The 25,281-nt window shown below is 36.1% G+C and overlaps 2 protein-coding genes across 5 annotated transcripts in view; one reads left to right on the top strand and one right to left on the bottom strand.

Annotated features, from left to right (window-relative positions):
- Window positions 1-21,073, bottom strand: part of Nufip1 (nuclear FMR1 interacting protein 1) — a 43,030-nt gene extending 21,957 nt beyond the window's left edge. The window contains exons 1-6 of the mRNA XM_015484314.2: window positions 20,601-21,073; window positions 18,351-18,433; window positions 16,908-17,006; window positions 15,756-15,818; window positions 14,720-14,796; window positions 2,714-2,806 (exon numbers count right to left, since the gene is read on the bottom strand). Coding sequence (XP_015339800.2) covers window positions 2,714-2,806; window positions 14,720-14,796; window positions 15,756-15,818; window positions 16,908-17,006; window positions 18,351-18,433; window positions 20,601-21,066 — 881 coding nt within the window. The 5' untranslated portion in view covers window positions 21,067-21,073. The remainder of the gene's footprint in view (window positions 1-2,713; window positions 2,807-14,719; window positions 14,797-15,755; window positions 15,819-16,907; window positions 17,007-18,350; window positions 18,434-20,600) is intronic.
- A 46-nt stretch (window positions 21,074-21,119) lies between these two features.
- Window positions 21,120-25,281, top strand: part of Gpalpp1 (GPALPP motifs containing 1) — an 82,585-nt gene continuing 78,423 nt past the window's right edge. For all 4 annotated transcript variants that reach the window (XM_048800945.1, XM_015484312.2, XM_048800944.1 and 1 more), the window contains exon 1: window positions 21,120-21,319. In XM_048800945.1, the coding sequence (XP_048656902.1) occupies window positions 21,232-21,319 (88 nt within the window). In that variant the 5' untranslated portion in view covers window positions 21,120-21,231. The remainder of the gene's footprint in view (window positions 21,320-25,281) is intronic.

The raw sequence follows: 25,281 nt of genomic DNA, 5'->3' as shown, positions 1-25,281 counted from the left end.
AAAAAAAAAAAAAAAAAAAAAAAAAAAAAAAAGTAATGTCTGAGATAAAAAATGCAAAATATACATCGAGACAAAAATGAGATTAATGCAAGATTAGTCACTGCACAAGAAAGAATAATAAACATAAAGGTATAGCATCAGAAACTAGTATGAGGCACGTAGAAAAAAAAGAATTATATAAAATGAAGAGAATTAGTGACTTAAGGGACAATTTCAAGTAGCCTAATATACATGTAACTGAAGTCACTGAAAGGGAGAGGGAGGTGAAGAAAAAAAAAAAAATTGAAGAAATAATGGCCAAAATTTTTTCAGTTTTGATTTGAAACAAAACCCATAAACTCATAATTCAAGAAGCTCAACAAACCTTAAGCACAAGAAACATGAAGAAAACCAAGGCACATCATAATCAAATTGCTCAAAACCTGATGGAGTCAGAGAAAACAGGCACTTGTATAAAGAAACAGTAAAATGATAAGAGGAGGTTTTTTCATTGGAAAAACTGAGCAACACCTTGATAGCATTATAATTTTTTTTTAAAAAAAACCTGTTAACTCAGGAGTACATATCCAGCCAAAATATCCTCTAAAAAAGGAATGCAAAAATAAAGGCTTTTTCAGACACACACGCTGAATGGAGTAATCTTCAGCAGACCCTCAGCTCACTGTAAGAAATATTAAAGGAAGTTCTACAAGCAAAAGGAAATAAGCATCAGATGGATCTACATAAAAGAATGAAGAGCATCAAAACAGTAACCACATCGGTATCCTAGCTATCAACCAACCAAACCCCAGCTATGGCTGAACCTTTTCAGCAGATGTGCCTGGCTTCCATCTGACCCAGATATCTGAGTAATTATTAACTGTTATATATTTTAAAAAATAGAATAAAAACATTAAGAGAGTAAAAAGGCAAGCCAAAGATTAAGAGATAAATATATACACACATGTCATTCAAATGCATATCTAAGGAAATCCTCCAAATCAAGAAAAGCAATCCCAATCAAAAACTAGTCAAAGACTTGAACTTGTACTTCATAAGAGAATATTACAACAGGCAATAAGCATATGACAAGATGCTCAACACCATTAGTCAGGAGGGAGCTGGCACAACATGGGAGAAAGGTGCAACATTACCAATTATTGATTAATGTAAAAGAAAAATTACACGCCATTAGCAGAAGGACAAATTCATTCAACCACTTTGGCAAATTGTTTGGCCCTAGCCAATAAAGCTAAACATACAACTACCCTATGACCTAGCATATGTAATAATGAGTATTAATGTCACAAAATACTGTAAAATATGTGCAAAAGAAAGTTTACAGCAGCTTTATTCACAACAGGCCAACCTAAAAATAACCCAAATGACCAACAGCAGAATATTAAAATTATATACATAATCTCAAAACTAAATTCTATAGAACAATAACAATGAAACAATTTTCAACTACATATGATATGGATAGATCTCACAAAATAATTTTGTGCCCTAGAAATCACATAACTAAGAATACAAATGATATGATTTCATTTATATAAAGTTCTGGGAACAGGCAAAGTAAATTTATGATGATGGAAATCAGAAAAGGGGTTATCACTGGGGAGCAGGGAAGGCTTAAAAGCTTTGTGAGGTGAAGATGTTCTGTATATTAATCTGTGTGGAGGTTACACAGATGTGCTGGAGTCTGTGTGCATGCATGTTTATGTACGTAAAAACTTCATCAAACTTTGCATTTAAGATTTATATATTGTAATTATATTACAATGTCAATAAAAAGTAAACAAAATGAAAAAGTTGAAAAAAATTCAATGAAAGTGAAAGGGAGCGTTGTGGAAAGATTATCTCATACACTGTCAATGGGAGAGCAGACTGGGCCAACTTTTATGACAGATATTTGGCAGCATCTATCAATATTATAAACACACATACCCTTTAACCCAGCAAATCCATTTCTAGGAATCCATCCTTAGAAATACTTGGGTAAGTTTTTTATGTACAAAGGCAATAATGGCCACTTTTTACTAGTTAAAGACTCATAAGAACTTAACTAGTTAAAACAACAAAAAGGCAGGACATCTGTAAACTTCCTACACATCTTTAAAGAATGAGGTTTGTGATCAGGATGGTGGCTCATGCCTATAATCCCAGGTACTTGGGAGGCTGAGGAAGGAGGGTTACAAGTTCAAGGCTAGTCTAGACCCTGAACAAAAAGGGCTCAGGGTATGGCTCAGTGGCAGAGTGTTTGCCTATTATGATCAAGGCCCTGGGTTTAATCTACAGTATTACATTAAAACAATAATGATAATAATAAAGAGGTTTGTTATATATTAATATTGGATGATCTCCAAGTAAAATTTTCAATGTATAAAAAACAAAATGCATTAGTGTCAAAAATGGAAGGAGAAAAAAAAAAAAAAAAAGACCATATCCTTCATTTATGTCCTATACAAATGGAGGCTCTCTGGAAAAATAAACTGGGTTGCCTCTGAGAAAGAAGATTAGCTGGGAGACAAATATTAAAAGGATTTGTTTACTATATCTTCACTATATTTTTTATAAAAAGTAAAAAAAAAAAAAAAAAGAGTTACTAAAGCAAAGATTTCAGAATTGGGAATGGAGAGATTTTAAGAGTTTGGTTTTTGCTCCTTTGTATAACATACATATTCTCAGTTAAAATGAGCACTGAGAATATCAACAATATTAAAAAACTTACCCATACTGTGTCGTTGTCAATACTTCTCCTCTCTTTTCCCTTTCAAGTTTTAACTTTTTCTTCCTTTCAATGTTAGCCAGAGTTGGGTAATTTCTAGAAAATAAAAGAAGTTAATCATGAAAGTGTTTTTTGAGTATAACTTTAAGCAACCAAGTAACTACTGAATTTAGAAGTTTTTAATGACTAAAAGAAATCAATAAAAATCTTCAATTACTTCTAGAATTTTTTAAAGAGGGAAGAATCTAAACTGTAACTATGTTACTCAAGGCACAGACCAGCTGCTGATCCACCAACTTTGCTACCAGTCTACAACTAGGTAAGAAGCTTATGCTAGAATTTTTTTTAAAGTATATAACGTGCTCAAACTGATCTAATATGTCTACTTAGCATGTACCTACAATTACTTAAGAAAAAATTTAAGTCTATTCAGTTACTTATGCAAATATATGCTAGATACACTTAAAGTTACCAAAATAAGTGATAGTTCTCAAAAAATTGTCTCTCAGGAAGAACAGGAAAAGCTCAAGAACAGCTGTAACATAAGACAAAATATAATAAGTATCCAAAAGACTATAAAGATTTGGTGGGTGGGGGCTGGGGAAATAGCTCTGTTGGTAGATGCACAAGGCCCTGGGTTCAATCTCCAGCACCCCCCGCCCCCCTCCCCCCCACACACAAAGATTTGGTGGGGGGAAGGAAAGATTATATCAAAATGCAGAAATCCAGGAAGAAAGGAATTTGAAGGAAATTGGTCTTAAATGCTGTTAAGAAATAGCAACCATAAGGGAGCTTCAGAGTGTTCTAAGTAGAACAAACAACATAAACAAATCAAGACCTCAGAAAGTCCAAAAGATACCCAGGGAATAACTTTCTATGAAACTTAAAATAGTTACAGGCAGTCAGACTGGAAAGGGAGGTTCAGGCCAAAAGTTTATACTTAAGTCAGCACGTGATGAAAAGCTAGAGAAAGTTATGAACTCATGTTTGAGGCTGTGATTAAGATACAATCTGACAGCAATATGCAAGATGAATCATTTTCTTTGTTTCCTGGCACAGCTATGTGGAGATACAGGCCTCAAACTCTGATGCTGAAGAAGATAGAGCACTGAAATATAAAAAAACACAAAAGAAGGGGAACACAGACTGCTCTCACCACACAGCCTGGCCACCGATAAGGGTAAATTTTGAGAAACGTTAACAAATTGTGTTCTGCCATTGTTTCTAGAACACTTCATCTTTTTCTTCTTAACATCTGCATGACTAACTTGAGTAGCACAGACAATAAAATATAAGGCCTAGAGGTTAGCCATACTGGAAGATGGGAATGGAAATGACACTGGTAGGTGGTGAAGTAATCAGAAAAAAGGTGATGAATTTCAATAAGGGCAGTACAAAGCAATACATCCAGCCAAGAAAAATAACCTCCATAAATAAAAGATGATGAATGTCCAAGATATAAATAAACCTAAGAGGAAAAGATCAAGGTCACAGGAGATAAAAATCTGATAGCAAGTCAGCAATATATGACTATACTTTTAGAAAACACACATAATCTAAGGTTATTTGAAGTGGACTCTGGCTCTTGTTCAAATGCAAACTCTTCTTCCCATAATACTCAAAAATGGTCAGTATTCTCAAGGCACTGTGTCAGTTCAGTTGAAAAGGATCATTAAGGAAAAATAAAACTTGGAAGAGATTCAGAAGAGACTCCAAGTTGATTAAGAGGGTGAAAAAATAAAACCTCTGAAGAAAGATGAAAGAAACTATTTACAGCCTCTAAAAGATGAGAAGTGACAATAAAATAGTCTTACAGGGAGGATGGTAGCCAGCTGTTCTCAATCTGAAGACAGAATATGCAGATGCAGAAATGATGAGAAAAACAGTGATGATTTTCACAGGTCCCACAGTTGTTAGATAGGGAACTCAGAGATCCTCAACCCTGCCACAATTCTCAAGTTCTCTTATTTGTCCTTATGGTGTTTCCTCGCTATTTTTGTTCTAAGTGTTGCAGATGGTTAACATGGTGGGCCACAGAGCACACAATACAATTTGTATTGCAATGCATCTTGTACAGGTAAGCAGATGCTAAGTATGTGCTTATCAATGGAAAAGAATTTAAACATTTGTTGCAGAAAGTGGATTCAAAAGATATAAGAATTACTTAAATGAGACTAATTAAAGATTCTATGGAAACTTGCCAGTAAAAGGCTTTCAAAACAGCTAACTTTCTTGCTCTGGCAGATTAAAATATCATATTCCTAAAGGTAAAGAATCTTTTAAATATCCCTTCCAGAGTTATAAGATTCTATTTTTCAGTGCTAAAAAGAATCAAATCCTCTTCCAAAATTTGTACCATTCTTATTTATACAGAACCCAGAGACTAAAAATTAGGGAATATAAAGATACTAGAAAACAAAATTATCACAAAGGAAGGAAACCAGAAACTCAAGACCCAGCCACATACACCAACAACAACCAGGAAGCCCTACTCCACCAAAATAAAACAGATATAAGAATAAGGAAAAGTAAAGGATATGATATAGTTCAGATTCTTGAAGATACAAAATAACAAAGACACTACTAAAAAAAATCATAAATTATGCTTTAGATTACAGAATTATAAAACTTGCTCCAATATCTCCTGTTAGAGAATGTTACAAAGTTATAAAGATGCAACAAGGGATATTTTCAGTTTCCCTATATTTTTATCTGCTAAAATAACTATTTCTCCCTTGACTTCCTCTATCTTTCCTCAATATCCCAAGAACTGGTCTTGACATCAAATGCTCCTCTTCTTTTTCCCTCTTTCACTTCTTACATCCTCTTTGACATCCCCCTTGCCTATACCTTAAGTCTCTGATGACAATCCTTACGTACTAAATCCTTACTAACTCATAAATGGGCAAAACTGTACCAATCATTATTTCAGCTCTTATCATTCAAGTCACATTATGCTCTTCAACTTTTTCCTTATTCTCAAATTACTACCCACTCATTGACTTTTCTTCTAGGCTTATTCTCTGTAAAATACAATCCCTCTTTACTCTCACTGAAACACACTGCTTCAACGTAAGATATGATTGTGTTTCTATTTCAAAGACTTTCTGAACTTCAAAAAGATGTAACTTTATTAAAGAGCAAATCGCCTCTGTTGGAATTTTGCATAAACTAGGGACATAAAAGGATCTTCTGGGCCACAGTGAGTACTAAAATAAAATTACAACTACTCCACCTAGTGGACTCCCTATCCGCTGTGAAATATATGACACTGCTTCCAAAAAAGAAAGATTTTAGAAACAAACTTTAGAAATAAATCTCTACCACTCAGTATCACCTAATGCCAAATCATACATCTGTACCTCACAGATCAGGAATTAAGAAAGAATTATCTTTTCCCCAAAAGGCATATATTGTTTTGTAAGCTATTAGAGGGAAGATTTGTGGTTTTTAAATACAGTGGGCCACTGAGTTTGGCTAATATGAAAAAAATAATGATGGATAAAGACAAAGATGTGTGTTCTTTAAAGACAAAGGAGCAATAAACAAAGCAAATTATAGAGTTTCTTCCAACTTTAAAAGTTCTACTCTGGGAAATATTCTGCAAGTTTTTCTAATATAGCAACTACACGAAGACTTTATCTTTCCTGCATGTCAAAAAGTACAGTGTGTTCCTCAGAAAAAAATGTAGCTTTCACAAGAAAGATAAAATTCTAAAAAATAGAATTATTCTGACATACCAATGTAGAATTCACTCTTTTTAGGAGTTCAAGTAACATTTTTTTTTTAGAAGTTCAAAATAACATAAACCTAGAAAGTATGTTTTCATAATAGACTTTTTTTTTAATTAGGTGGGTGTGGTGGTGCATTCTGTCCAGTAATCCCAGCAACTGAGGAAGGCTGAGGCAGGAGGATCACCAGTTTGAGGACAGCCTGAAACTTAGCAAGAAACTTAGTGAGATCTTGTCTCAAAATAAAAACTGAAAATTTTTATTGGGAATGTAGCTCAGTGGTAAGGTACCCCAGGGTTAAATTCCTGGTACCAGAAACAAAAACCAAACAAATAAAACTGCTGGTGGGGAGAGTATTAGTGTATTTTTGAGAAATCTATCAGGCATACCAAAAGGAGAGAAATATTTTCCATATTTTCTATTAATGAGGCATAATGTGAATGTTTCAGAATATACTATGAGCAAGAATTTGGGAAATAAGATATGGAAGAACATTAGATGAATTTGCCAAGTGTAAAAAGATAATATCAGAGCAATTTTTTGTTGTTGTTTTGTTTTGGTACTGGGGATTGAATCCAAGGACATTAACCACTCAATCTTTTTTTTTTTTTTTCGTATTTTATTTAGAGGCAGGGTTTCACTGAGTTGCTTAGGGCCTCACTAAGTTGCTGAGGCTGCCTTTGAATTCACAATCCTCCAGCTTCAGCCTCCTGAGCCTCTGGGATTACAGATGTGTGCTACCATACTGGGCCAGAGCACTTATGGACACAGCTACATCACAGGAACAAATACACCTCATCCAAAATTGTCACCCTCACCCAATTTCCTCATTCTGTTTAAACATCTCTAAAATTCACAAATCTATAACTCTATTTTTCACTCAAGACACTGCCCATTCCTTTTACAAGGCACTTCTGATTTGGTCAGTGTACCCTTAGCCCACATTCTAGAAACTAGAGCTAAATATCTCCTCAACCTCCACCTGTCTTTCATAAAAAGAATCCACCAATAAGCATGGTAAACATCCCTTTATTCAGAATTTACTTCCAAATTTCATAACAGCTTTGAAATTCAAAAAGCTTCAAACTGTGCCACCAATTCCAAGGCAAACATTGCGAACTGTATGTTCTCCCCTCTTCCTTAACCATTTTGTTTGGGGACATCCCATCAACTCCACTGCCACTGAAGGTGGCAAAGCATCCTACTTCTAGCCAATGAGATCTATATGGATATCTCCTGGTTAGAGCTAAAAACACATCTACTGCTTTCCCAATGAAAAGGGGGAAACTGGGCTGTGTCCTTTTGCCTCTTTCTTCTTTATGCCTAGAATATGGGCTTAATATTTGGATATGTGGAAACTTTCTGGTGGGCAAGATAAAAAAAAAAAAAAAACTTATTGAAGAAAAATGAGAGAGCTGATGCCCAGTGCTGCTGTCGAGCAACAACAGCAGCCCAGCCTTTTCTGGTGTGTGTGTGTGTGTGTGTGTGTGTGTGTGTTTAGACCTCTTTGTTCTAAGCCACTGTTGTAAAGTTCCATTTCCTGGAGCATGATCCTAAATGATTCAAGTACCACTGCACCCTAGCCACCCACTTTAATCTGAATACTTTTCATGCTCAAAAGGCATTTCTTGGTCTAAAATGCCTCCCACTAAAAGATTTGGCAGTTTCTTTTAAAGGTAAACATGTATTTAACATTATGACAAGCCAATCCCACTCTAAGGTATTTATCCAAGTCAAATATAAAACATATACTCAAAACAAAAATTATATATGAATTTTATAAAGGCTTTATAAAGGTCAAATACTGGAATCAACCCTCAATTAGGAAAAGGATAAATAAACTGATACAACCACACAATGAAAGAAAAAAACATTCTGCAATAAAAAGTGAATCGTGCTACATACAAGAACATAGATAAACCTTGAATCAGACTCAAGAAGCCACATACTGCATGATTATACATACATGGCACTCTGCAAAGGCATGACTATATGAACAGAACACAGTTTTGACAGGAGCAGTGGGGCATACTTGTAATTCCAGTGACTCGGGAGGCTGAAGCAGGAGGATTACAAGTTCAAGACCAGCCTCAACAATTTAGTGAGACCCTATCTCAAAGTAAAAAATAAAAGAGGCTACGGGTGTGGCTCAGTGGTTAAGTGCCCCCAGATTCAATCAACAGTATTGAGGAAAAAAAAAAAAAAAAACAGATAAGTGGTTGCCAGGAGAGGCCAACCACAAAGGACATGATGGAATTTGGAGGTGATGAAACACCATTATATTTATTTGTGGTGGTATTTATGTAACTTTATACATTTGTCATAACTGCCCATTAAAAAGGGTGAATTATACACTATGCTATATTATACCTTAAAACAAATTAGGGCAGCATTTCACCTCTTACAGGAAACCCTGCAAAACAAACTGATGTGCCTCTGAAAGACCAGACATTATTGTCCCTACATGGCTAAAATTAATGCTTCAATTGCCATGGTCTTATGGGCACCTCTTTTTTATTTTTCCTACATCTCCACTTGGAAATATGAGTCTTAAAGGCAAGAGTCCACTCCTGTTTGTTTTTGGTGACCTTAGTCATAAATAGCAAAACCTTTGCTCTTTCAAATACTGAATATTTACCTCAAATTTCAAGCTAAACTACTGTCAAGAAGTTACTCATAGATTTCATAATTTCCACTAATCCATATTCAAAGGTTGCTGAGATTTCTTGCTAACATTAGAAAATCAAACTAGTCTTTAACCAGGGACTGTCATATAAATACATACTACCTAAGCTAGTTTTCACCTTCAAATAATAATACTCTCAAGTTTCTCCAGCCAGTGGAAGTATTTTTCTTTAAGCACTTGTTTCATAAAACCACAAGGGGGCACAGTTTACATTCAGGCTGGGACAAGCTACTTTAGAAAGCAGTGCATTCAGAAATAACTTGGGTTTGTCTCAGTGGTCTGTCCTATGTGGTGAGAATTTGAGGCTCAAAAATCCAGCATTTTAAGTGCTACTGGTGACATTACTGACTTGCAACCATAACTATTAATCAGATCAACACATTTCTGCCCAACTTCTCTAAAAACAATGAGTATTGTTCAAAATTTCAGCAAGCTTTCTCTAATCACTTATTGTATGCAACAAAATAGAATTACAACCAAAATAAAAATAATTTAAAACCCCACTTACATTATTAATATTTACAAGCATTCCTTATATCTCTGATACCCTGGGATATTTAAAAGCCATGTGAAAGATATTCTTACCTAATGCTTACCATTTATTCAAGAATAAAAAACAAATGCAAAAAGTTTGCCAACAGGGCAATAAGGAACATCTACGCTAAATAGGCATAGAAGGGGACTCCATATTGAAAGAACAGCAAGACATTCCTCTAAAGAAATGAGGGGAAAAATATCCCCCAACATGGCAGGACTTCTGCTGGGCTAAGAGCAGTGACTAGGAAAAAAAAAAAAACCCAATCAATAAATGGGCCAAGGAGCTGAACAGACACTTCTCAGAAGATATATAATCGATTAACAAATATATGAAAAAAAAAATGTTCAACATCTCTAGTAATTAGAGAAATGTAAATCAAAACTACTCTAAGATTTCATCTCACTCTAGTCAGAATGATAGTTATTAAGAATACAAGTAACAATAAGTGTTGGAAAGGATGTAGGGGGAAAAGGCACACTTATACATTGCTAGTGAGATTGCAAATTGGTACAACCAATCTGGAAAGCAGTATGGAGATTCCTTAGAAAACTTGGAATCTAACCACCATTTGACCCAGCTATCCCACTCCTCAGTTTATACCCAAAGGACTTAAAAATAGCATACTACAGTGACACAGGCACATCAATGTTTATAGCAGCACAATTCACAATAGCTAAATTGTGGAACCAACCTCGATGTCCTTCAACAGATGAATGGATAAAGAAACTATGATATATACATATACATATATATATATATACATATATATATATATATCTCCCCAATGGAATATTACTCAGCATTAAAAGGGAATAAAATCATGGCATTTGCAGGTAAATGGACGGAGTTGGAGAATATCATGCTAAGTGAAGCAAGCCAATCTGAAAAAACAAAGGCCAAATGTTTTCTCTGATAATTGGATGCTGATCCATAATGGGGATGGGGGAGAGCAGAGGAGGAATGGAGGAACTCTGGATAGAGCAAAGGGAAGGGAGGGGGCCCATGGGTAGGAAAGATGGTAGAATGAGATGGACATCATTACCCTAGGTACATGTAAGAAGACACAAATGGTGTGACTCTATGTACAAGCAGAGAAATGAAAATGTGTGCTCCATTAGTGTACTATGAACTGAAATGCATTCTGCTATCATGTATAACAAATCAGAACAAATAAATAAATTAAAAAAAAATTTCTAGAAGCATTAGCAAAACTAAGAGGTCAAGGGCTAGGGATGTAGCTCAGCTGGAAGAAGAGTTTCCTAGCATGACCAAGGCCCAGGGTTTGATCCCCAGCATGGGAAAAAGAAGAAAAAGAAAACTGAGAGGTTAAAGTCTAAAAACCTGTATGAAATATGATAAATAGCAAGTTTAGCTGAGACCCTAAATTTCTCTAAGTAATAATGTGACAATAATCAAAAAAGATAAACTAGCTCACATTAGAATCCTGAGTGCCAGTTTTAAGGAGCTTTGATTTGTTATTTTCACCTTGCTAAGATAAAATCAGTTTAACAGAAATTTTAAGTTTATATTACACAGTCTCCTGTATAACTAAGAAACATACATATACTGAACATTTAATTTTCGACCACAAAAGAACTAATACAAAAAAAAATAAAATAAAACTTCTCATCGTCAAGTAAGTTCCTTAAGTCAGATAACACTGCTGGGCATTCACTTGCAGAGTATATTTCAATTGTGTGGTTCTCTGGAACAAGACATAGAACGTCTTTACATTGAACCAGGGTCAAGACTGCCAGGTGAGTGAGATAAAGAACAATGGATGATGTTATTTAAGGGCACTGAGGTACTGACCCGAGTGGCTGAAGTGCGCTATGTTGGGTAAGGCAGTGAAGAGAGAAAGGGAGTGCAAGAAAGAAGGTAAAACACAAGTTAAGGGATGGGAAGACTCAACTAGTCCAAACCCACACAGAGGGTAACAGTAATAGGTGGGTGGATGTGTGGGAAGGGATGATCAAAAAGGAGTATGTCTGGGGGCTGGGTCTGGGGCTGAGTGGCAGAGCGCTTGCCTTACACATGTGAGGCACTGGGTTCGATCCTCAGCACCACATAAAAATAAATGAATAAAATAAAGACATGCTGTTCATCTACAATTACAAAAAAAAAAAATTTTTTTAAAAGAAATAGAAAAAAAAAAAAAAAGGAGTATGTCTAACTTGAAAATTCAGTGGCCATGAAGGTAAGTGGCTGAAACCGCATGGAAGTGACGAACACTGGAAATCCGAAGGTTAAAAGGTAGTGAATGAGTTCAAACTATACATACTACCTTTGCAGCATCTATCATGCCAAGAGCAGGTGGCAAAGACAACTTCTCTTGTTAAGAATTACTGCGGGTAGATGGTAGAATTGAAGAGAGAACTACAAACAGATGGCAGAAAGCTCACAGAAGGGCCATGGAATAATCATCTGGAATCCCCATCAACATAGGTCCAACATATGTCACAAAATCTATTGTCACTTTTTGTTCTTGTTTTATGTGAGCTTTCATTAGCAATCTCAATTGCTAATCCAATCTTTCTATTGAAATTCTCTCCTCCACTGTTCCATGATAGGAAGTCCTATTTCTTATGCCTGTCTGGCTCCCACTCCACAGATATATTTGGTCTCTATTAGACCTTTAAATGTTGGAAAGGATCAAGATTCTCTGTTAGGCTACCCGCTCTTTTCATTTCTCTCTGCCTCCCTCTCCCCCCTCGGGATCTATTCCACATTCAAAGCTCCATAATTCAAAAAAAATCTCTGACCCAGGCCTGCCAAGTATCAATGCTTACTCAACATCTTCAAGCAGCTAAAATAACAATGAAATCAAAGTATACAAAATCAACCCTGACTCCTTCCAGGGTTCTCTATCTCAGCTACCATCTTTCATTGAAGTGCTCAGTCCAGAAACTTGGAAGTCCCCTGAAAACCTCTCTCCTTCTCAACCTCATAACCATTTAATCACCAAGTACTGTCTATTTTCACCTCCCAAATGTTCGGCATACACCAGTTCTCTCCATCCCTGCATCAGACACCCTTTTAAAGCTCTATAATTTCTTATCTATACTTTCAGCTCCTTGAACATGCCAATCACTGGCCACTACTCCCTGCCTACTCCTTATCTTTTCATAGTCCTGAGTTCAGATCAACCTTCTTTAGTCATGAAAAACCCTAACCTTCTAGACTACATGAGGTCCTCTTCCTCTTCCATGCTGAAAGGGAAGAAAAGTGGAGGACTGTGGGAGAGGGCAATAGCTACATAGTAGAAGAATCATTGAAGTTGCTTACCATTAATTTAATAGTGGTTCCATGTTTTCCATTTATGTAAAAATTTAATTTATACAACCACTAGAACTAAAAGAACCAAAGTTGGCAAATCTAAAGTTCATTTCTGACCTTCCTTATTGCCTTAAGTAAACTTAAAACATGACTCAATAAGAATTTAATAATTTCATTTACTTTTGAATCATTGCTGACTAGTAACCATTTCATTTCCCTCAAAAGAATTAAACATTTATATAAGGGAAAGCACCACTTAAATGTATTGTCCTCCAATTGATCAAAGTCAGAGATAAGTATCAAGGGGAAAAACAAAAAATCTTAGTGTCTTAATAGGCCACTTCCACCCAACTAGAGGATACAATCTTCAACACCATCATTGTCAGCTGGTTTCCCTCAGAATTACCTCTAAAGTCTTAAAAGGCAATAACTAACTTTTTCACAGAATCTAATGCTTACAATTGACCTTGGTCAAAACTGCAAAATCTTTGTTCTTTCAAATACAGAACATTTACCTCAAATTTCAAACTAAACTACTGTCAAGAAGTTACTCAAGGATCTCATATTTTCCATTAAGAAATATTCAAAGGTTGCTGAGATTTCTTGCTAACATTGGAAAATTAAACTAGAAACCAGCTGATAACATCTGGCACATCACTACCTGCAAAAATGGATTTAAACTGAAAATTTCTAAGTTGAACAAAGGACAAATGCAACCTGCTAGTCCAAAGAGTATTAAGTATCTTTCTTGAACTTTAAAAATAACTTCTCTCTTTTTCATCTTAGGCTCTCATTTTTTAATTCCAGGAAAATAGCATTTGACTTTAAAAGTACACTGATCATTAAAATAGTTGAGCCTTAGTCTTCTGCTTCAGGATGAAGTATCTGAAAAGATAGTAAAACAGAGCCCTAGTGGGATTTTTCATAAATATATTCTAGCTAGACATCAACTAAATTTTCTTACCTTACAAATCTAAAACCACAAGCCATAATGAAAGGCTCAAATTTCTTAAACTTTAATTACAGAAATGAATTCCTGGTCTTTTTATAGATAGCAAATGTGTCTTATTCATTGCTATATCCCCTTTGCCTAGCACATAGCAACCATTCAACAATTCTCTATTGAATAATCAAAAGAATAAACATAGCAAAGTATTACACACTTTAAAAATAAAAGCACACACCCATTAATGCCTCAGTCACTGAATATCTAATAGTGGCTTACAGTAGCTCCCTCTCAAAGAATATAGTCCAATTATGAAATATTTGTTATCTAAATAGAATTCTTATTAAGTCTCCCCAAGAAAACTACATTCAGTAATAATCTCATATAATACTAGCTTATAGTCCCGCTCCCTAGCGCTAACATTACAAAGGAATTCAATTAATTTAACTACACTTATAAAAAAATACATGTCTATCTTAAAATCAAGTAACAATATTTTTTAAAATAATTTTAAAAAATATTTTCTTTTTAGTTGTAGACAGACACAATACCTTTATTTTATTTTTTTATGTGGTGCTAAGGATTGAACCCAGTGCCTCACACATGCAAGGCAAGCGCTGTACTGCTGAGCCACAATCCCAGCCCCAAGTAGCAATATTCTTAAAGTTACTATGTACCCACTCTGAAGGACTAGTCATTTTCAGCTGAATATTTGCAATGTTAAAAAAAACAAATTTCCTTTTACAAGTTATTAAGATCAGACTGGCCATTATTTTGAAGTACCCACAGTATAAGAAGTTTATTTTTCTAGTTGTAAACTCTTTATACTCACTTTCTTCTTTCTTCCCTCCATCTTGCAATCTCCTCTGGCGTGTCTAACTTGATCTTCTTCATACCAGGAGCATGCATCTAGGGGCAAAAAGCCTGCTGAACACCAGGAAGCATATTGTGTGCTTCTGATTGACTGGAAAACTTTGTATCAAACATTAAATTTATAAGCAGAAATTATTTTAAAACTAAGTTAAGCAGGTTTTATCCATCCTTATTATGACTTTTCCTTTAAGGAAAAAGGAATAATTTCTCATATATTTAAATTAATGTTATTGATGGGGAACAAAAGGAGTAACATAACTGTAGTTATAAAGCCAATTTTTCTTTTTTTCATATATAAACACACACTCCAAATTTCTATTAAAAATATAAATAAAAGGCCATTTTGCTACATAAATTTGTGAACAACCAAGGAAAGCCAACTTTCTTTTTTTTTAATTTTTTAAAACATTTTAGATAAAATTTTTCAAACAATACTTAAGATCCATAGCATCTTTATAGGATGGGGAGCTATAATAACCTATTTTCTCAATTGATTTTAAATATCCAAGTAAATAATTTACCAACCAATATTGAGGATGGCATCTGAAGAAATGAGTAGACATAAAAATTTTAAGAGCTGGGATTGTGGCTCAGTGGTAGAGCACTTGCCTAGTAGGAGGCACTGGGTCTGATTCTCAGCCCCACATAAAAATAAATGAATAAAATAAAGGTCCATCAACAACCAAAAAATTTTTTAAAAATTAAGTAGCAAGTTATAAAACCAGTACAAAATTTAGAGTCAAAAAACTCAAGTGCAAGATTCTTAGGAATATTATATTTTTAATCTGTTAGAATTAGGCCTATATTTACCTATTCACACAGTTGTTTGTGAGGATAAAATTGAGTAAGAGATGTAAAACTCCCTTACAAAGTACTCCATAAATATTACTTCTTATTAGACCAAGTGAATAAAAAGCCGTGAAAGAACAGATTAATAAAACAAGAAGAGCATGTAGCCAAAAAAAGAAAAAGTTTAAAAAAACACAAAGACTTACATGTTTCCAGTGAAACTGGACAATCTTCTCATGTGCAGTAAAAGAGCAATCTACTTCAGGACACTGTAACAGTTGTTTAAAAAGACTATTTAATGTTTTCACACTAAGTTTACCCTTTTACATATACAGAGATGTATTTTGGTCTTGTTATATAATTACCCATCTATACAGCCATATTACTTTGTTCTTATGTCAACAGCAAAACAGAGATCACTCCAAAGCACAGCTGTATTTAAAAAGAAAAGATGGTAAGGTACGGTGGCACATGCCTGTAATCCCAGAAAATCAGGAAGCTGAGGCAGGAGGATCACAAGTTGGAGGCCAGTCTGGGCAATTTAGCAAGACCTCGTCTCAAAATTAAAAATAGCTCAGTAGTACAGCAACTCCTGGGCTAAATCCCTAGTAGCTTAAAGTAGAGTACCCCTGGGTTAAATCGAAAGGAAGGAAGGAAGGAAGAAAAGAAGAAAGGAGAGGGAGGAAGAGAGAAAGAAAAGAGAAAAAAAAAAGAAATAAAGAAATAACATTTTCAAAGTATATAGCACAGTATATTTCATTTACTTCATTTAGGTAAAAAGCTTGACATCGGCAATGATATAAAATGTGCTAAAGTTGAAGAATATTTCTATAAATGAAGAGAGAACTTTTTCAAACTAAGAACTCTCTTTTTCTTTTTTTTTTTTTTTTTTTAACTTTTAAAAACATTCTAGATAAAATTTTTCAAAAAATACTTAAGATCCACAGCATCTTTACAAGGTGGTGAGCTAAGGCAAATTATAGTGTGGTTAAATAGTCAAGGGACCTTAACCTTGACCTTGAGCCTTAACCTCTTTAAGGAAAAAGAATTTACAAAGATGCACAGGACAATGAGAGGGAAGGACCTAACTTTTAACAAGCAGTGGAGGTGCTCATGTTCAAAGAGCTGCCACCTCTCCCTTCTATGCTGGTATCTTACTATCCCTGAAGCAGAGGGCATCCCTCTCTCAAACCACAAACTCCAATGCCACTGTCTCTATTCATCAAGTCATCAAAGAACATTTCTATAACAACTATGAACTTTTAAGAAACACACACTCCGAATTTTCTGTCAAAAATATATATAAAATATATATTTCATTTTGCTACATAAATTTCAGAACAACCAAGGAAACCTACTTTTGTATGTTCAGACATGTGTTTGTCATGCTTTTCTTGATCTTTAAAACCACGATCACAGGTATCACAAAATAAGTGAAAAACTTGTTCCTTTCTTTTCTGTAAACAAAAAAAGAAGAGGGATTAGGCTTTTGGGGGTAAATCTCAAGTCAATAATACAAATGTAACTATCTGCCTAGTAACACATACTTGTGTGATATAACTAAATGTAAATCTAACTAGATTTAATCTAATGTAAACTATGAGTCAATTTTGAATTGGCAATCTAATTAAGACTCAGTACAGAAGATGTCAAAGGATCTAAAAATAAATATTTAAGGTAAACTTACATTTCATCTTTTAGGTAAAGCACTATTTCATGAATTTTTTAAAAAATCACAGAAGGGGGACAAAGAATCATTTCGGTAATGATTAGTTGTTTCTGAGTCACAATTTGCTATTTTTATGCTTAAACATAACAAAAAGCTTATTATAATGATAGAATATATAGAAAATAGAACTCCAATTCTTTAATGCTAGGATTATGTTAATAAATATATGCACTTGCACAATATTTTGTAAACATAAGCCACAAAATTTTCATGTCAAGTGAAGGACACTAAATTCATGTTGTAGACGGATCCAACTTATTCTAAACTAATAGCATTGTTTATAGATTTTAAATTTAAAAGATCTGATCTGTAAACTATAGAATAAAGGAAGTTATCTTAATAAAGCATTATGCTTCTGAAGTATAAGCATATAATTATAGTGTGGTTAAACTGTTGCTCATTTTTAAAAATAAGACATTTTCATAAAATGATAGATGCCCACTTTTGAAAAAACTGAAATATTAAAATGAATAAGCAATAAATAACATTTATAGCACAAAAATCCTGTCTGAGTTTCAGATATTACTTCATGCATACAGGATAACTAAATACTAAATTAACCCAATTTTAATGCAAGAAAAAGAAACAGAAGCTACTACTTTTTTACTGTAGACACCCATTCTTAAAAGGCATTTCTCTGTTAAAAAAAAGATTATGAAAAAACAAAGTCGTTATAGTGTGTTTTTAAATACGTGCTTATAAGAAAAAATTTGGACTTCTAATCTCCCAAAATTCCATCCCTCATTTCTCAATCTGCTAGTAAGTTTTTAAATTATCAAATTCTAATAACATTTACAGTATTTGTAATTGTAGTTCTCAATTATTTTTACTCCTAATATTGTATTGAAAAAGATTCAATGTTTTCTTTTTCTATAATTTCTTCACTCATTTTTCAAAATAATTTTGCTTTAAGTCTTTACTTACAGCTAAGATCCTTAAAAATCGTATTGCAGCAAAGCTCTACTATGTCAATAATGAATGCAAAACATTGAAATAGATATGATAGAAACAAAAGATAAAATAATAGTAACAGAAGAATCAAACCATCATAGTCAAGAAATCTTAGAAATACCTTTTTTTTCTGTTTTTTGCCAGGAGAGAAGTTAACATTAGTGAATTTTGCATCATATTTTGGTGGAAAATAAGAATGATTAACTGAAAAACAAAAACAGATCCATTAATGTTTGCAACTGCTCAATTATTTACAATTTAATTTACTATTTAATTTACATCACAGATACTTGAGTAAAAACACCGGTAAACTACCCATTATAAGAAGAATAGCAGTTCTAACAAATTAGCAAAGACTATGATTAATGATTTTTTCAAATGAAGAAATACTGGTGAGATTACATGTCCATATATGTGTTAGGTACCTAGTACAGGAATGAACACTCTAAACCTGATGAAATTCTTTGAGTTATTTTAAATATTAGAAATGTAACCAGTGAGGGGTAGGGTTGTGTGTGGCACTGGGTCGATCCTCAGCACCACATAAAAAATAAATAAATAAAGGTTAAAAAAGGCTTAAAAAAAAAAAAAAAAAGAAAGAAAGAAAGAAATGTAACTAGTGAAATCCCTAGTCCTAATCCTTCAGCATCAATTTCACACCAGGAAAACAAAAAGTTATGAAATATGTCTCCTTTCAAATCCCACCCTTTCTACTCCCTTCCATTCTCATGACATGATTTAGAAACCCTGATCTTCTGCCTATGTTACTGTGCCAGCTTTCTAGATTGTCTTCCAGTGCCTAACCCCTCTCTTCCAACAGACCTTGCATTTCGATATCACAAAAATATTTCTCCAATAACGTCAATCAGGGTCAAAAATATGCAAATAAGGGGGGATATAGCTCAGTGGTATAGCACTTGCCTACCATGCATAAGGCCTTCGGTTCTATTCTCAACACTACCCAAGATCCCAAAAAATCTGCAAATGGCTTCCTAAAATGAGATTCCAGGTTATTTTCTCATCCCACCCTTTCCCCATAATTTCCACATACTCTGCTTCAGTCACACCAGAACACTACAATCTCTAAAACTCATGTTATACTGATACCTCTTTAACTCCACCTTAGAAGTAGCTCTTCCCAAATTCTACAGATCTCCTAAGGCTTCTAAAAACTTTTCCCAATTTTCTCTGCACTCTAAAAACTACCTTTTATATGCCTCTATCATCCAACATATTGTGCTGTGATTTATACATATCAAATCTGACCTAGCAAATTCATATTCCTACATCCAGTACACAGTAAACACTAATTGTTTGAATTCAATTTAATGTATACTGGGTTTTACAATGAATTGGATAATGATTTTAAGTGAACAATCTTTGTTTTACAAGCTCAATTCCCAGTTTTCTAAATCTGATTCATCCACTCTGCCCTATTTCAGTTAATAACCACTCCATCCTTCCAGTCATTTGGCAAAATTTCTCTCATACACCACATTCTATCTTTCAGCAAATCATTTTGATCCTTCCTTTAAAATATATCTGGGGTCTAATTAGTTCTCATCTGATTATTTCTCACCCCCAGATCTCTACCTGATCCAAGTCCCCAATATCACTGGAACAACTGCAGTAACTTTCTAACAATCTCCCTTTCAGTCAATTCCCATCAACAGCCGTAGGGTTCCTCTTAAAATACAAATCAGATCAGGACACTCTCCTGCACTACCCATCTCATAACAATAAAAGCCAGTCTCATCATCTACAAGGACCTACCAAGTCTGCCCTCAAGTTCTACCCTCATCCACAAGGACCTATGAAGTTTGCCCTCCTTCCCAATCTTCTACAATTGTACCCCAGGCTCAATCTTCTCTAGCCACAGTAGTTTTCAATCAGATGTACAGCTTCTGCCTGAAAGCCTTCACCATTACCTTTCCTTCTGCCTCCATTCCTCCTCAGAAGTATGCATAGTTCTGATCTCTCACCTCCCAGAAATCTGCTCCAATGAATACCAATGAAATTTAAAATTACACCATTATTCTTCTTTATCTCTCTCAACAGCACTCATTACCTTCTAATTCACAATTCTGTTTATTGTCTATCTTACTACACTAGGGAGATACTAAGCTCCACAAAGACAGGATTTTTGATTTCTTCACTGCTATATTCTCAGCTCCTCATATATAGGTGGAATTCAAGAAACAACAGCTAATGAATGAGCAGGCAGGGGAATCATTCCATTAGAACATATTTTGAGACATCAATTACCAGACTCCAAGAGTACAGGGCAGAGTGATAATGAGGAAAAAAGAAATGGGATAGGTAGGAACAGAAAGCGGGATAAAGGGTGGTACCGCAAGGAACCACAGCCTACCTGGAGGATTGCAGGAGTTCTGCTGATGAGGGAAAGCACCAGGAGACTGTCCCCAGGACCAAGATGTCGAAGCCTGGAACTTCCAAGCAGGCTGGCCGCTGAGCTGAGGCTGAGAATCAAGGGGGGATTGGGAGTCGAAGGGGGGCTGCGTCCCGGGCAGAATCTGGGCATCAAAGGGGGGTGGCGCCCCGGAGAGAGGCTGGACCTTCATCCGGGGCTGCGCCTCAAATGAATGCTCTGATCTGGCAGCAGGCTGCAACGAAGGAGGCGGCATTGGCGGCAGCATTGCCCAGAATACCCAGTTGTCCCGCGGAGGGGCGGCGTTGCTCATGGGCCCCAACCTGGGAGTCGGTTCGGGGGCTGGAAACCACCCCGGAGGGCTCATAAAATTACTACCTGGCTCTGCCATGCTACCTTCTTCTAAGCTGGGAGCCCAGCGTGCGTCTGTGTAACAGGCCTTACACATCACTTCCGTTACTGGGAATTTCACGGCTCAGCCAATCACAAGCTGTTACATCATTGGTCGGCGCCGGAAGACTTCCAGCAGCCGCGGAGCGTCCGGGGCTGCGTTTGGGGTAGATTTGAACCGCACTGATAGGGGTTGACTGGTGATCAGTGTCCGCCGTCGCGGATGGCCAGGGACCTGATAGGGCCGGCGCTGCCGCCTGGTTTCAAGGCCCGCGGGACAGCAGAGGACGAGGAGCGGGACCCGAGCCCGGGTAAGCGGCTGCAAGTCCCCTGCCCGCCAGGCCCATCGCTCCCTCTCTGGTCCGGCCCTGCTGTCTGAGAAAAGGTCTGGGGCACACGAAGGCGGAGGAGTGGGGAATGGGTGCGGGCCGCCGCGAGCTTACTCTCCTTCCCAAGTCCTACCAATGGGGAGAAGGCTCCTCAGAAACCGAGCTTTGGTCCGAACGACGATACATTCCCACTAGGTGCTCCATGTCCGCAACGCTGTGCTAATTGATGAGTACACGTTCAGTCGTTCAATTCCTCCTCGCTACTGTGTAAGGAAAGAACTTCCTGTGTTACAAGTGGGGACACCGACAAGTGAGGCCAAGAGATGCCCAGATCACTCAGCTCATCAGTAGTGGAGCCCACATTAGAACGAAGCTGCTCCCCTAGCTTCTTCCCGGTAGTGCTTTCTAACGTTCAAGACCTTGGCAGAAGATCCGATACCCTCTAGCCCCAGACCTGCCTGCTTAGCTCTCATTTTGTCATTCCATTGACGCACACAGCTCAGTACTCACACTAGTCCGAGTTTCTGCACGCTTCCTCAACTCTGTGCTTTCTTCTGGCCTCAGGTTGAACTTACTAGACCTCTCTGACAACCTCCTGTCTGTCTTCAAGGCCCAATTTAAGTGTTACTTCAGCGAAATCTTTCCCAACTCTCCCAAGCATTTATCCTCAGGGATTTTCCTTGTTGAAGGTTGAAGAAAAAATGTAGGTAAATTCCACTGGGTGAATGTTCTGCAATTTATTTATCCATTTTAATATTGATGGACTTTGAGTGGTTTCCATTTTTTGCCTGAACAAAAAGTTGTGTACTGTGCATTGTAATACATGTCTTATGGAAGATTCTTCCAGCTTCAAAGTACCAAACTTCTCATCATGTATGAGAATTCTAGTTATCTTGTGTTCTCCGTAATACTTAGTTTTCTGTCTTTTTAATCTGATGTTTTTTAGCTAGAATCTCGTGGTTGTTTTAATTGACAATCTTTTCTTGGGAGTGGGGGTTGTTGGTTGACCGTTTGGACATGTGTACAAGTCATTTGCTCATTTTTCCATTGAGATTTATAGAGTTCTTTATATAGTCTAGATATGTCACTTTTCGGATATATGCATTAGAGTGGATAGAAATAGCCCCTCTGATTCTATAGTTTTATTTTAACTCTCTCATCGGTATGTTTTGATGAACAGAAATTTTTAGCATTCTGATTTGTAATTTTTTTCTATATTCTATTCAAGAAATCTTTGCCTATTCTAAGGTTATAAAGCTATTCTATGTGTTCTTCTAAAAGCATTGTTGTTTCAGCTCCCATGTTTACTTTAACAATCCATTTGTAATTGATATTTGCTTGTAGTATAAAGTAGGGATGAAGTATTTTCCTCCTCTGGGTCTTCAGTTGGCCTGGCCCATACTGAACTAACTATTCCTTCTCTGCTGTACTACAATGTCATCACCTTCCTTAGGGTGACCAATATATGTGAATCTAAGTTGTTATTTTTTTCTTTCATATTCTAGCAAAATATATGTAATCTGAGGTATATCATATTAACCATTTTTAAGTACTCAGTGGCATTAGGTACATTTACATTGTTGTGTAACCATCACCATCATTCATCTCTAGAACTTTTTTATTTTGCAATACTGAAACTGTATCATTAAACAAAATTCCCCATTCCTCCCTCCCCCAATCCATGGTAATCATCATTCTACTTTCTTTTTTGCTTTTATGAAATTGACTGTTATAAGTATCTCATAAGTGGAACCAAACAGTAGTATTTGTTACTATTGTTATTGTTGTTTTGTAACTGTCTTATTTCACTTACCAAAACGACTTCATGTTTCATCCATTTACCACACAACAGAATTTCCTTCAAGTGGAGATTCTTGAACCCAGTATGATATCTGCCCTGTGTTCCTCATGCTCAGGCTAACTAAGAAAAAAAAATCACTGATGAGGGAGACCAGTTCAGAGGAGGAAGGAGATCATAGATCTGTGATGGAATGAGTAAACATCATTCAAATATATATTCTGGAAATTGACTGCTTGAAAATGTCCCCTGAAATCATGTCATGTTAAAAACAGTGAGGTGCTTACGTTTTCTTAAAACCAATCCACATGCTTCAGATGTTCCTCTGCAAACCTAAGTGAAGCTTTGGCCATTGTGACACTAACTTTAGTTCCTGATCTATAGTGACTTTTACCTCCATTAATTGAAGCTGCATTTATAGTTACACTCTGGACCCTATCCTACCTCCAGAAACTTAAATTCAGATCTCATTCTCAGCAGAAACGCTTATTAACCCATCATCCTCACTCAGTTACTCCTATCCCATTTGTCTTTTATCTATTTTTTTTTTTTTTTTACCTCATTGAGCTGTCCAGTCTCTATGTGTCTAGATTCTCTCTTCAATTATTTTTGTCCCTGATCTACCTAGACTCTAGGGCCCATCCACTTTTGCTGGTGCTTTCCATTTCCTTATTTCATCAAGTATTCTGTTAAACCCATCCAGCAGAAAAGAAACCTAGCCCTGGATCACTACAAAGGTTTATCTCAGTAAGCCTATGTCTAGGCTGCCAAATGCTGCTAAGAGAAATCTCAGACTTCCATAGAATAATGATACTAAAAATTATAGTCTCTTCCCTGTTTCCTTAATTCTGCCCAGAAATCCTCACAGGTTTCACTTAGGTTTCTTCCCCACATTAGCATCCCTGGCACGCACTCACGTGTGTGTGTGTGTGTGTGTGTGTGTGTTTCTGATGATTGACCCAAGGCCTTGCACATGCTGAGCAAGGATTCTACCACTGAGCCACTGTGGCTTTTTAATACCTTCTTTTTCTTTCTTAAACTTTGTATCTCTCTTTGTACTTCAAAGTGGATGCCATCATAATAGAACTTCCCAGAAGTTGGTTACAATAACTAAAAATGTTCTTGAATTTATTTTTGTCTTCCTTTCATAACAGTGGAAGAGGTGTCTTGTGCCCTTCCAAAACAAAGTCTACATTTTACTCTGGATTCCTTCTTTTTTCTCAGGGCTTCACACCCTTAACATTTAACCACATGTTCAAATCTTTCCCATCTTTTAAGAAAATTCTACTTCATACCTCCCACTAGCTGCTCTTCTCTTACTGTCTCTGGATCCTCCATTTTATCCTAACCCACTGCATCCTGGCTCCTGCTCTTGCCAGGCCACTGAGACTGCCCTCACCAATTTCTCTTTGGAAATAAATATCATTTTATTGCTGAATTCAAGGCTTCTTTTCATTCCTGATCTTGCTAGACCTCATAGTAGCATGTAACCCCACTGATCCTTCCTTCTCTCCCCTCTTGGTCTCAGCCATCCCAAACACTTTTCAGTTCTCTGTGAGCTGGGCTTCTTTGCTTTTACTCATTAGCAGATACATTTCCTTCTGATCAAATGACTTTTTTTTCAATCCTCACCCGCTTTACCTAGCTAACTCTCTTATATTTTAGGCTCCAGTCAACCATCACTTTTTCTAGGAAACGTTCTCTGGACATTTCTACCTATGGCCTGTGAAAGACTAGGTTGGGTGCTCCTTCCATAGCTTAATCGTGTTATGGGGTAAGCGTTTTTCATGTAAAGGATCAGATAATAAATATTTTAGGCTTTGCAGATTAACATATATATAACAAGAGAAAACAATTTTTTTTTCAGTACTGAGGATTGAATGCAGGGGTACTTTCCCACTAACCTATATTCCCAACCCTTTATGTGTTTTATTTTGCTAAGTTGCCAGGCTGGTCTCAGACTTGGAATCTTCTTGTGTCGATCTCCCAAGTAGGTGCGATTATAGGCATGTGCCACTGTACCCAACTCAAATGTCTGCAAATTTTTGTTGCAATTCAAAACATAACATGATGGAGTATATGTTTTTTTTTTTTTTTTTACAAGTCTACTAATGAGAAGAATGGCATTACCTTGGGGGGGGGGGGA

Source organism: Marmota marmota, unplaced genomic scaffold (assembly GCF_001458135.2).
Source record: "Marmota marmota marmota unplaced genomic scaffold, marMar, whole genome shotgun sequence".
Classification (NCBI taxonomy): domain Eukaryota; kingdom Metazoa; phylum Chordata; class Mammalia; order Rodentia; family Sciuridae; genus Marmota; species Marmota marmota.
Note: the sequence above shows the minus strand (reverse complement) of the source record. Positions and strands in the feature narration are given on the sequence as shown.